Source organism: Diorhabda sublineata, chromosome 1, assembly GCF_026230105.1.
Source record: "Diorhabda sublineata isolate icDioSubl1.1 chromosome 1, icDioSubl1.1, whole genome shotgun sequence".
Taxonomy (NCBI): domain Eukaryota; kingdom Metazoa; phylum Arthropoda; class Insecta; order Coleoptera; family Chrysomelidae; genus Diorhabda; species Diorhabda sublineata.
In genome coordinates, this window is record NC_079474.1 from 33,570,193 (window position 1) to 33,584,120 (window position 13,928).

The 13,928-nt window shown below is 33.1% G+C and overlaps 1 protein-coding gene across 6 annotated transcripts in view; it reads right to left on the reverse strand.

Annotated features, from left to right (window-relative positions):
• LOC130446291 (synaptotagmin-7) overlaps positions 1-13,928 on the reverse strand; it is a 263,793-nt gene that overhangs the window by 92,605 nt on the left and 157,260 nt on the right. The window contains exon 1 of one of the 6 annotated variants that reach the window (XM_056782945.1): positions 1,627-1,872. The exons of the other annotated variants lie outside the window; for them this stretch is intronic. Coding sequence (XP_056638923.1) covers positions 1,627-1,676 — 50 coding nt within the window. The 5' untranslated portion in view covers positions 1,677-1,872. Of the gene's footprint in view, positions 1-1,626; positions 1,873-13,928 lie in introns of those variants that run through there. 6 annotated transcript variants of the gene reach the window in all.

Here is a 13,928-nt window from a genome sequence, read left to right on the forward strand (position 1 = left end):
CAACCATATATCATGACTTAATAAGTCGTGCGACTGACATATAGATGGCTCTGCCATTTGACGTTTATGAAATACCAACTTTCAAAAAACTATGTGTCAAATTTCTTGTTATTTTCAAAACATTTCCGTATGTTAATTTATCATTACTTTTTGATGAAAAAAATACTGTACAAGCTTAGCAATGGCTTCAAAGTACGAAAACAACCATTTTTAGTGGTTTGCTGAATTTAAACGTGGTCGTAGACACACCGATGTTGATGAACATTCTGGTACACCAATTGAAGTAGTTACTTCAGAAAACATAACAAAAATCCTCAAATTTACAAATATACATGAACATTTAACCATTGGAATGCTTTTTTCAAAGTGGGTGCCGCGTTAAGTAACATCGATCGAAAACAAAAATATGTTAATGATTCAGATCAGTATTTGGTCATATTTACACGCAATAAATCAGATTTTTTGCATTGATATGAGTTAATGAATGAATTATGGATCCACTGCAGTCGTTGAGTCACGTCCAAAGGCAGAGAAATCAGCTGGAAAGGTGATGGCTTCAGTATTTTGGGATACGATGTCGAAGATTTCACCAAGACCATACAACGATGATTAAATTGAACGAATTAGACTTCGATTTGCTTCCTCATCCACCGTATAGTTCAGATCTGGTCCGCGGTGACTACAATTGCTGAAACTGAAGCCTATTTTGATGCTAAAGACAAATAATTCTACAAACACGGCATGGTTAAATTAGAGAAGCGTTGAAATGATTGTATTGATCTTTAATGTATTTTTCTTAGTTAGTTATAAGAGAAAACTTTAAAAGACGACGTAATTTTCGTTAAATAATCTATTTAAATAAAAAATTGGTACCAGGTTTTATGTTGACTGGAAATCTAATAATTTTAAAGCTTCCCGTATTTCATTTTTTTTGTAGTGGGATGTATGCCAAGAAACATAATTTAAAAACTCTAGAAAGTAAATAATTTGGGATATATGGGACATGGGATCACGATAACGAAGAACCACAGTTGCGGCATATCCTCATAAATCTTTCCTTCTGATAATAAATAGAGTTTACTTTGAAGTTCGAGGAATTTTGTGGAAAAAGGGCATGATTTTATATCACGAAACGTACGAAAAAAAATTACAAAGACATAAAAATGTATGTAATATATGAATAATTCTTTAGATTACAATCATAATAAGGGGAAAATTGTGAACAATTCATGGTAATTTCGATGAAAAATCCGTCTGGAAAGTACTATACTTGTCGACTCGTCCCAAATATTCAGTTATTTTCTTAAATAACTATTTTTTTTCTGAAATTACGTCAAGAAAAATATGGAATTAAGTATTCCTACATAAAATTAAAGTCAAAATCTGTAGTTTAAAATTCGCTAAAGCCTCTAAAAACGATTCTAATACTATATAAGAAGTGAATATCAATTGATAATAAAGTTTTGTTTTTTCAAAAATGATTAAAAATCTATTTGTTAATAAAATAAAGAATGATCGCGAAAAATTTTGACATTTTCCAAAATATTCCTTTCGCAAATAATGAACGAATTGAATCTACTCGGACACGCTGTATAGCACAAAATAATTATTTTACACTCGACTTACCTCAAAATATTTTCACAGTTTTGCACCACGCCGGTCATAAAGTAATACATTTCGATTAGTTCAAATCACTCTCATATCACAATTAAATAGGAATCGAAAGCCCGCGGAGTATTTCTAAAAAAATATTCCCGCGTTAAGACCGCGTGTTTTGTTTCCAAATATGATGGAACTCGTATAGACCAGAAACACCAAACTACGCTTCCAATCGACCTCCGATGGTTCATTCCACTGAAAACTTGCTTCAAAATGCGATAGGAGATGCTCTAAGCGACGTTGCCGTGACGACGTATCGTAGATTTTGCCGTAAATGTTATACGCAGCTTGCGGAAAATGAAACTAAAGCGACTTCGACTTAATTTGTTTAGAGCGAATTCGCGTTTGTTTTTAAATTTCATACCAACGGACGTTGGGATGCATTTTGATGTTGTTTATACGCTGTGGTATAGACAAAAAAAATTCGTTGATAAATTAACGATAACATTTAAATGCGCATTCAAAAAAAATTGTGTCTTGTGATGACAGGATGATTCTAATAATTATTATAACATTTAGTCAAATTTATCAGTTTTATCTTCAATTAATTTAAGTTACCTACGTAAATATACAAGTTTAACAAAAAATATTATCAAAATTTCAATGAAGAGTCAGTCAGTCAATCAGTTTTAGAAATTATCCGGTATTTCGTTCTCGAAGCCTTAATAGATGGCGTTGTTTATGCCGTCCATACAAAAAGTTATAAAGTTTTGAATTAATATTGGTTTAAATGTTCAAATGTGTAAATATAGTAGAGAATAATAAAAATTATTGTCAAAATGATTTCTGGTTCAAAAAATGGAAACACGCTTTGGTAAATGGAATAATAAATTTAACTTTTTACTCAATTGATATTTGATAGAACTCAAAATATTTCCAAAATTATATAAACCATATTATCGATAAAAATGAAAAGGAAACTCCAAATGCGCTCGTGATTAAAGAATCTTTTTTAGGATTTTTTGAGGTTATGAACCAAACTGCCGCAACAATATCCACTCAGATTATAATATCCATAAATGAAAAAAATATTTCTTTGATAAAATGCCGTGGACAAGGGTTCTAATAACATATAAAAGCACTTATGGTCGAGTTCAAAACACCATAAGAGATGTCGTGCCAAATGTAATAAAGGGAAGCCTGAAGAATCTTAAAACTTAGCAACATTAAATCCAACTAGTGTAGGACGTTCCGATGTCATTTTTGCATAAAAATGTCCGTTTGTTAAAGTTCGAAAAGCGTTAACAAAAACCATTTTACTAAATTCCAATGCAAATAAGAGAAATTAAGCTAACGAGTGATTTTTTTGCTGATATCTTTTTGACAACACTGTTTTTGACAGATCACGTGTCTTGTGTCATTGTCAAACTTGTTCAGTTTAGTCTATATAAGAGAGTTCATCGGGCACTTCTTCCAATTTTAGGGCAGGTTGGTCGGACTACTGACGGAACTATTCGGAAGCTTGTTACTAAATTTCGAACCCAGTTTACATTATTGGACATTAAACCACTAACAAACCACTGTTTGGTGTCGATTATGGGCATCATCTTCAAAAGCGATGATGGCTGGAACGCTACTGTGAATTTCGAGCGCTACCGTGTGATGTTTGACGTTTTTTTTTGTCCAAAATGGAAGAATTGGACATGCTTGATATGTGGTTTCAACAAGACTGCGCCACATGCCACACGGCACTCGAAACAATAGCCAAATTGAGAGCCGCTTTTGATGAATATTTCATCTCACGTTTGGGGCCGCCTAGATCGTGTGATTTAACGCATTTGGACTGTTTCTTATAGGTCTAATGTCTACAGAGATAAAACAGCAACGATTGATGCAATATTGAAGCATTTATTCGTGAAATACCGGCCGATATCTTGGAGATATTGTGCCAAAATTGGACCTAAAGCGGAGCCGCGGCCAACATTTGTATGAAATCATCTTCAAACTGATCGTTCTATCGATTCCAATAAAGGTTTCACCAATTTTTTCAAATTTTTGGTGGTTTTTTCACAATCAAATCCTATACTTATTAAAAAATCACTAATTATTTTACTGTAAACTACAATTTCGTTGTTAATGGTTTTCCATTAGAAAATTTTACAAATTATAAACCCTAAAGCACTTCAATCTAAAGTAAACGATCTTTCAAATGCTCAAAATATTTCTATGTACAAAATAAGTTTCTACGAAATTTTATTTTTAAAGTAATTTTCCTTGTTTAATTTGAAATATTATTTTGTAAATAAATGTGTCCCAGTTCTAAGGTGTTTTTCATTGAATGAATGAAATAAATAAACCGCGAAAACAATCCGCCATGTTGTTTCCAACGAATAACAACTAAGTTTGTATTTCTTCTTAAACCCCATCCGATTAAGTTACCGCGTGCTTCGAACGGCCACTACCCTGTATATTATTGATTTTTTTTTATTTTTCTAGACATAATTCATGTACTTTTAACCAACAAGAAGGTTCCCATACACATTATTACAAAGATTCTTTAGACCAAACATACCCTGATAGGTATATATGACTTGTAAGTATTGGCCACCCAAATCTCCAGATTTTCATTTGTTGAGCCGAATAAAAGATCTCGTTTACACTAATATATCCAAGACGAGGGATGATATGATTGGAATTTATCAATTTTTCATCGATATGAGAGTTTGATCTTGTTAAATAGGCTTACGTTTATCAAAACCTTAAAAGGCAATGTCTGCGAGAATCCTTTCTAAAGTGACAAGATTCCGGATGGGATTTTCTATCTTGAATACGATGTTTTATTAGATTCAGTTTTATATATGAGGGAATCAGTAAAACATTTTTTTTCCACGAAATAATTTCGTGTTAGAATTATGGAAAGGAAACCTATAAAGCAACGAAGCATCAATGGGAAATATTGATAAAAAAAATCCATTATTCATTTAAAAAAGAGGGATTACGTTGAAGCTCCCGCTTTTGATTTCAATTTTCACGGTTTTTTTTTTAAATTTCGTCGATATTTACAAAGAAAATCAAAGCAAAAAGTATGGAAAAGAGATCAATTTCATTCGCAACATTATTATTACTGTGAAAAACGATTTTGAAAAAATCAGTTTAACGTCTGTTATCAGATTATGAAAGATTTCATTCCAAATTCAATCCCTTCTTCACCACTTTGATCAAATTGAACCAAATTTCAAGACAAACGTACCTATTTGCGTGTGCTCACTTTGATATGATTTGTAATGTGGCTTTGATATTGCAATAACGGCACTAACTAATAGGGCACTCACACAAACTTGGTAATTTCAGTACAATGCAGTCGGGAGTGATAGTCAGAAAACACAATTTCTGTCTCTAAACTACGTCGCAATCATAAACTATTAGTTACACTAAGAAAACATTTCTATTAAAATTAAAAAAGATTTTTTAACTATACAGGTACGGGTGTTGGTTTTTGCATTGGGCAAACAAACTAGAAGAAGCCCAAATTTTCTAAATTATCTAGAATTATCTAATAAGCAATTTAGAAGAATAATTTTATTTTAAAATGATCTAGAATCATCTATTGTATTATATCATGAGATATAGAGTGATTTAAAGGTTCTAGAAAGATCTCAAATGCTTAACAAATATCTAAACTATATTTTACTACATCGTATGAAGTTGTTTAAACAATTTTAAGTGATCAGAGAGATTTGAATCTACAGGGTGCGGCAGCATAACTTCCTTTTTTCAAAAGTTAATAAAACTTATTGTATGAATCAGAAAATTTTTATTCGTTTTTTATAATACAGGCACATACATAAAGTTTTGTTTTACTGAGTTTTAAAGATCAAATCAGTTAGGTGACGTCCCCCATTCTCCATACACTGAGTAAACCGATTTCTGGCGTTTGTCATGACTCTTGCCAGCATAGCAGGCGTTATGTTGGCAATTTCTTCCTGGATGTTCGTCTTCAAATCTTGTAGGGTCCTTGGACGGTTCACATACACACGGGATTTCAAAAAACCCCATAGGAAATAATCACAAGGGGTCAAATCGGGAGAGCGGGCTGGCCACTCCAAATCCCTCAAAACAGCCATCGATGTTCTTGAAGTGTGTGCCGTTGCTCCGTCTTGTTGGAACCAAGTGTCCCCTAAGTCCAACTCATCTAGCCGTGGGAAAAAAAATTCCTGTAACATGTTTACATACCGGTGCGAATTCACTGTCACTGTGACTTCATTTTCCTCAAAGAACCAGGGACCAATAATTCCACGTGAGTAAATTGCACACCACACTGTGACTTTAGGTGAATGCAAAGGCCGTTGATGCAATTGTCGAGGATTGGTATCAGCCCAGTAGCGCATGTTTTGTTTGTTTACGGATCCACACAAATGAAAATGGGCTTCATCACTAAAAAAAACAATAGCGTCCTCAGGAACGACTTCCAGAAAAACCTCACACGCGTTCCTCCGAGAATTGAAGTCACGTTCAGAAAGTTCCTGCACAATTGCCATCTTGTATGGATGAAAATGAAGATCATCATGAAGTATTCTCCTCACAGAACGATCGGAAAGTCCAAGGGCAGACGCATGTTTGCGCGCAGAACGCCGTGGTGATCGCAACACTGAAGTTCTAACTAACTCAATGTTCTCCGGTGATCTAATGGGCCGAGGGACTCCAGTTCTTCGTCTTGTCACACTTGCAGTTTGTCTGAACGTAGTGACCCACGTAACAATTGATTTCCGGTCTGGGACAGGGGCCAAGGGGGCTAAATTAAAGCGATTCCGAAAGGCGCGCTGGGTTGCGATCACAGAACATCCGCTCGAAAAGTAAACCTCAACGGCAAACGCACGCTCCTCACTGTTCCAACGCATGATGGCGACTGAACTGTGCCGGGACAAAACTTTATAGTCCCCCCTCTCGAACGAGACCACTAGCACTCCGTTACGACATCTACCGACTAAATGGCGAACTTTTTAAAAAAGGAAGTTATGCTGCCGCACCCTGTATTTAAAGCCACGATTGATAATCTGGAAGTTATTTAAAATGATCTAAAGTTACGTTGAATATCAATAAGCAATTTATTATTATTATTATTATTATCTAATACAGGGCAGGCAGCCTAAGGCTGTTAGCGCCCCCTTAAGATTAACGAGTACAATTAGTTTATTATTGTTAAAGTTTTACATATTATACGTATTGTTATTATAGCCAGTAGTTTATATCACAAACGAGTGCGCAAATATGAGTCAAGTCTATTTTTGAATTGATTTATTGTTTCTGAGTTGATGACTTCTTCAGGTAGCATATTCCACTGTTCCACTATTCGGTTGCTGATGAAATGTTTTCTAGGATTGGAATGACATCTGTCTTTTGATAACTTTGAGCTATGGCCACGCAGGTTGGTGTTTTGATTAAAGGCATAAATATCTTTTAAAGCACTACACTTGTATATTTGTTTCACAATTTTAAAAGTTTCTATAAGATCTCCTCTTAAACGTCTGTCTTCTAGTCTAGGTAGATTTAGTCTGATCAACCTTTCCTCATAGGACAATCCATAAAAACCAGTGGGTAGGATTTTTGTGGCCCTTCTTTGCGTCTTCTCTAAAAGATCAATATCTTTTTGAAAGTAAGGTGACCAGATCTGGAATCCAAACTCCAAAATAGGGCGTATGTAAGATTTGTACATTTTGACGAAGAGCTCTGTTGTGATGTGTACAAATGCTTTTTTTATTAGATAAATTAATGAATTGGCCCTTTTGACAATTTTGATGATTTGTGACTCCCACTTTAAGTTGTCGGTAATAGTGACACCTAAATCTTCTTGAACAGACACCACCTTCAGTGGGCTACCATTTATTAGATATTCTATATTTGGATTGGTTCTTCCAATGTGAAGCACAGTACATTTTTGTATATTTAGGTTTAATAGCCACTTTTTGGTCCAGTTGAAAATGTTCGTTAAATCATTCTGTATGGTTTCACCACTTGTAAGAGGATTGTTAGATATCTTGGTATCATCGGCATATGAGCTTTTTGTTGACTGAATTAATGACAGCAGGTCTGTGGTGTACAAGATAAAAAGTACTGGGCCGAGCACTGAACCCTGTGGTACTCCGCTAACAACATTCCCAAATTCTGATACTTTTTTCCCAACTCTAACGTAGAATTTTCTGTCAGTCAAAAATGACTCAATCCAGGATAACAGTTTTCACTTTTACCTATTGGTGGACAATATTCAATTTTGGTTACTAAATTTTCATCGTTACTGAGAACTAAATCCAGTAAAGAGGGTTCTTGCATTCCTCTGTATCTAGTGGGCCTGTCAACATGCTGGAACAAATTACTTTCAGTATACATAGAAACAAAGAGACTGTACGTTTCATTTCTGGGCTCACCTAGTATTGGCCAGCTTAGGTTTGGTAAATTGAAATCCCCCATGACAAGGATGTTCTCAGTAAATGATGCTGCCTTAATACTTTTATAAAATTGCCTATCATTTTCTAGCAAAGAGTTTGGTGGTCTATAAACTCCTACCATCATAAGCCTTACCTCAGCTATTTGAATTTTAATCCACAGTGCTTCGTATGGGCTTAAATTTTCAGTGCTGTCATCACTCGAAATAACTTGTAGTCCTTGGTAGCATTTTGAAACATATATGGCGACCCCTCCATAACCATCAAAGCGATCCTTTCTGAACAAAGAGTAGTTATTAACATTTACTAACGTGTCTGGTATTGATTGATTTAGCCATGTTTCTGTGAGAACAACTACTGCTGGTTTTTTTCTCTCTATTTCTACTACTAACTGATCAAATTTAGTCATAAGTGCATTAGTATTGGTGTATAATATTGATATATCCATAAGTTTGTTTGTGTTTTCTACAAGTTTTTTGGGACTATTTTGGGCATGCCTCTCACATATTTAATAATAAGGTTCGTTTCACCCTCCTGGATTCGCTTGTTCAGATTTTCACGCAAGTCCCTAAGATACTGCCTTTGGGCTGGGGTCTGGTCGGAGTATATACGTAGTCTATTGTTTTTGACCTTGTTCTTATTCTTAAGGATTGAAATCGCTTGTTCTTTTGTTTCCAGCACAACTTTTAGAGGCCTTACCTTATTGGTTTTAGAAGAATAATTTTACTCTAAAATGATCGAAATCATCTATTGTATTATAACATGAGATATAGAGTGATTGAAAGGTTCTAGTAAGATCTCAAATGCTTAACATTGTATAAAGTTGTTTAAACAAATTTTAAGCGATCAGAGAGATTTGACGTGATCTGAATCTATTTAAAGCCACGATTGATAATCTGGAAGTTATTTAAAATGATCTAGGGTTACTTTGAATACCATTAAGCAATTTAGAAGAATAATTTTATTTTAAAATCATCTATTGTATTGTATCATGAGATAAATAGTGATTGATATTGATAGAAAAATCTCAAATGCTTAACTATATTTTGCCACATCCTATAAAGTTGTTTAAACAAATTTCAAGCAATCAGAGAGATTTGGAGGGATCTGAATCTATTTATAGACTCGTATGGAGCTTTGAAACAATCTAGAATAATCTCAAGTTTTTCAATATGATCTAAAATAATCTAATTCAACCTATAATGCTAAACATAGATCTAGTGCTTTAAAAAAATCTAGAATAATCTCAAATGATCTGATACAATGTAAAATCGATCTAAAGATACAAATAGCGCTTCGAAACAATCTAGAAGAATGTCAAATTTTCTATTTGAATCATTTATTGTGATCTACAAATCTACAATAATTAAAATATTGTTTTTGCTAATAATTTTTCAATTACCTTTTTTAAGCGTTCTCTCCATCCTGTCTAGATTTACATAGTTTTCTAATGCTTTCTCTACTTTCATTTTTATACCACTTTTTTCCTTGTACTTGTCTGTTTTCATTTCTGTTTTTTATTTTAAATACATTTTGGTCTTCTTCGTTTTTTTTCATGTTGTATACCAATCAAACAGAAGATTTTATAGCTGGGGCTTCTTCTTCTTTCTTATAGTATTTCAAGTTTTTTTTCTTATTATTCTAATACCCAACTATTAAATCAAACTTTGTTACAACCAACTCGTCTGATCTCGAAATTAGTGTATCTAATTTGGATTCCTAAATAGGAGTTGCTACAAAATATGATAGCAATTATATCCCAAGAGATATATCGGCAATAACAAGCTATGAAGAGATACTGAAACATAATTAGGATCATAGTAGGAGGATTAAGTGGAAATGATGAATTAGATAGTTGTAGGTGTTTACGGTTGCATTTCAATGTTGAAATATTTCAATTTACTATCAAATTATCCGTAAATACTTGTAAAAGAGAATGAGAAAAAATAGATGACAGAGAATTCTATAACGGATTTAGATTCAATGTATTAAGAACAAGAAACGCATAGAATAAGATGGAGTCGACGAAAACAAAGTTAACACAAACTAAACTGGAAAAACTAAAATTAAACAATAGGAAGACTCATAATAATCCATGTTGTTGTAGAAGAGATTGAAAGAAATATGAAAACTGAAAGAAAACTTGACGATATGATACGTTGAACTACAAAGAATTATTTTTATGTATTAAATCAAACTGCTGTTTAATTAATGTTTGATAAATAAGAATGTTAATTTCAAATATGAATTTACTCTGAAAAACGCACATATATACAACTCTGCACCTTTCAGCACCTTACAATACGATTTTTAGGTTATAATTCACATTTAGAAACAAAAATAACAGATCAGGTTCGCTCTATATTAAAAAAAAAATGATTAGAATAAAATAAATTCCCATTTGATACCGATTAAATGTGTTCTCGATTCTACAGGAATTCATAAAACACTTTAATAAAAATTTAGTTTTCAAAATTGTCTTGAGACGACAATAATTATACCTTTGTATAGAGGGGATATCGTTGAGGAAAAGCTATTCCAAACCACTAATTACAAACATGAATTCACATCTACACTCAAATGAATTCAAAAATTTTAATATTTCCGTTTTCTCGAATGATGATTCCAATAATTTATTTCTTAAAGTTTGCGTAGAACCCTTTCTATAACTTAAGATCTTAAACGAAAATATTTTATCGGGTCCTCCTGGGTTTTCTCACCAATTACGTTACGCAATACATTTCCCAGCTATGGCTTCGAATCGTTTTGTTACAGGAGTGGTCTCATAATCAATCGATAACCTACACTCGTTATAACTACCACTCTGTTTAGTTATTATAATGACCTTTTCAAAATTACATCTGCACGCAGCAGTAGTTCAATTAGAAATATTTGATTGCGCTTCAATACCTTCTGTAAGTGTTTACAATAAATAATCAAAATTTATGATAATTTTTTTCAGAATGTTTCTTTATGGCGAACGGTTTTCTTGGTATGCACAACTATCTAAATATCTACGTATTTCCTAAGTTTTTGTTAAAAAAAATTCGCTATTTTTAGGTTATACAAGTTGTCCATGTATTGTTAACAAATGTTCGAATGTATAATTTAGAAATCTTACTTAATTATGAGTATTTTGCAACTTCAAAGCCTTATAAATCATAAACGATGGATCGTATGAGATTTTTTTTATTTATTTCACACCTCGGAAATGGCAGATCGAACAATCTACGGAAAAAATGCTAGTGATGATCGAAATGGTTTTCTAGAGAAGAACTATGGGGAAATTCAGGAGGGACTGGATAAAAAATGACAGAATTAGGGAGATAATGGGAGTCGATGACATCAAAACCAAACAACTAAACTAGTATTTTTCTTTTGGTGATGTTCTTGTCTTCAACCGTGGGTTATCTCCATGACAATTTGATTGAATAGTTATTTCACTTCCAGTCACATATTCTAATGGTTTTTCACGATCTATCCATCTTCTGTCCTGAACCTTTCCCTGAATAATCAGGCGAGGAATGTCATATGCTGTACCTCGCATTATATGACTGACCTTTCTGGTTTTTATGGTGCTCAAGAATTCGTTCCGCAAAATTGTATTCACCCACTAATTTTCTAACGAAAACCCCGACTCTGTCTTTTGCTCTTCTTTCTAACCTTTCTAACAATAACACAATTTTTTTCTTTGTATGTATGTGCGATAGTATTAAAATTATTGTGAGAAACATGAATCAACGGTAGTAGTTTATAAAGTAGAACAACAGTTATAAATCTTGACAGACAATACATAACACTTAAAAGGGTTGACCCTTTTAAGTATTAACCCGAATTTCAGTGAACCGAGCTAGGACAAAGCTAAGTTATGATAACTCTAGAAACGTGCTTCAAAATGGTGTTGTAGAAAATTACATTCTACACAGTTTCAACTGATTTGGAAAAAAAATTAATTAAACAACCAAAACTTTGGATTAGATTAACGGTTCTATCAGATTTCTAATTCACTCGTTGACTACCCTATTTATTAGTATCGATATTAATCAGTATTAAAAGAAGAAGAAGATCGGGAAAATATTTAGGGAGGAAGACATTATCGGGCAGGATTTCTTGGTTGGACTTTATATTTGATGTTTATCAATAAATATTTTTCTGATATTTAGCGAAAGTATTTGTTTTTTTTTGTAAACGAGCTGATGCGAAAAAATAATTCGACATTCGGCAACTTGACGTTACCAAATCCGAATAAAGGCGTTTCCCACCCTTAAAATCTTTCTTTTTACCCTTTGATATCGCCCCTAATTAACTGGAGCGTCAAAAATTCGGTGCATTTCCACAACCGACTTCGAACGTTGTTGATAAACGCCCTTTTGTTCAAAGAAAAAGACCGCCATTACCGAAGATTCGCCTCGACTAAATTAAACTGTTTCTAAGAAATGGAAAATATAACATTGAATTATAAATAGAATTTTTGTTTTCTTCCACTGATTTTAATTTTAGATAATCTACATTAAGATAAGTATTAAACATGAAAACAACCCAAGAACTGAGCTTTGGGGTACTCCAGAAGTTGCATAAATTTCTGATATTGGGAAAAAGACAAATCGTCAAACCTATAAATATAAGAAAAAGGATTTATTATAATAACTAACTCAGAAGTTTTTCCAGTTCCTGTCAAGTCTATAAATATCTGCTTTAAACGATAGAAGAAAATATAGAAACCGAAATACAAGTACTTAGTAATTATAATAATTTGAATAATTTATTAAAATTTATCAGGATACGTTTCAATTCCACACAAAGGGTCACTAGAAAGATCCCGGATTTTGCCATTTTCTTTTCTCTCGTACACAAAGTGACACTTGACAATTATCATTTTCCAAAGAGTGTGAACATCCATTAGTACGAAAGCTTTTATTTTTAGATCACCCTTTTTTATAACTTCATCTTGACTCGCCAGTTTATCCTCACTTCATAAAGAATTTAGGTTTAAGATACTTAACCGTATAGTTATTTTTAAATGTTGCTTTATATGATACAAGATCAATATATTGCACGTCGCTTAATATCATGCATTGTATCTTGGCTGTCACTAATCAAAATTCCTTAAGTGAAAGTAAACAACTTCCTAACCTCACATTTTGTTCGATATTTTATGGACGGTTTAAAACATTCGAATACATAGGAGATTTTGAAAATGCGGTGTGACAATCTTTTGTATCTAAGCCAAAAAACAATCATTTTACCATGATCTCAAAAAGCATGCAGAACGTTGGATTAAAACCGGACAATACGAGTGGCTATACTTCGCTTATTTAGATAAAATTAAAAACAACATGGAGGCGCCTCAAAGGCGCCATCAACATGTTCCGGTTAGTAACCGTTAACAGCATTATCCCATCTCTATTTTTGAGCAAACCACAGAAGTAGAAATAATCAAATTCAACCTCGTACGTTCGAGTGAAATTTAAATTCGGAACGTGAAAGCCTCGTTGAGCAATTTGTTCCTAGGTCGGCATTCAACATGCCGGTTGGTAATTTGCTGGACCACTTGGGCCCATTAAGAACTTTATGACTTTTATACGGAAAAGTTTCTAATACATGTCCAAATGAAAATAGAGATTTACCATTTATAGAACGATCCTAGTAACGACCCTTTACACTAATTACATTTATATAAAAAATTTACTACATATCTAATTGCAGTTACGTGAATCTAGATACTACCGTAAGATGGCGCCACTAAACAAGCGTTTCTCATTAAAACAGTTCTAAAAATTCATACAACACTTTAGATAAAATTAAAATCATCTTGTATGAAATGAAATATTTCTCTTTTTTATTTTTAATTATGTGTGTCATGAATATTCTCGTTCTTTTGTTTGAAAA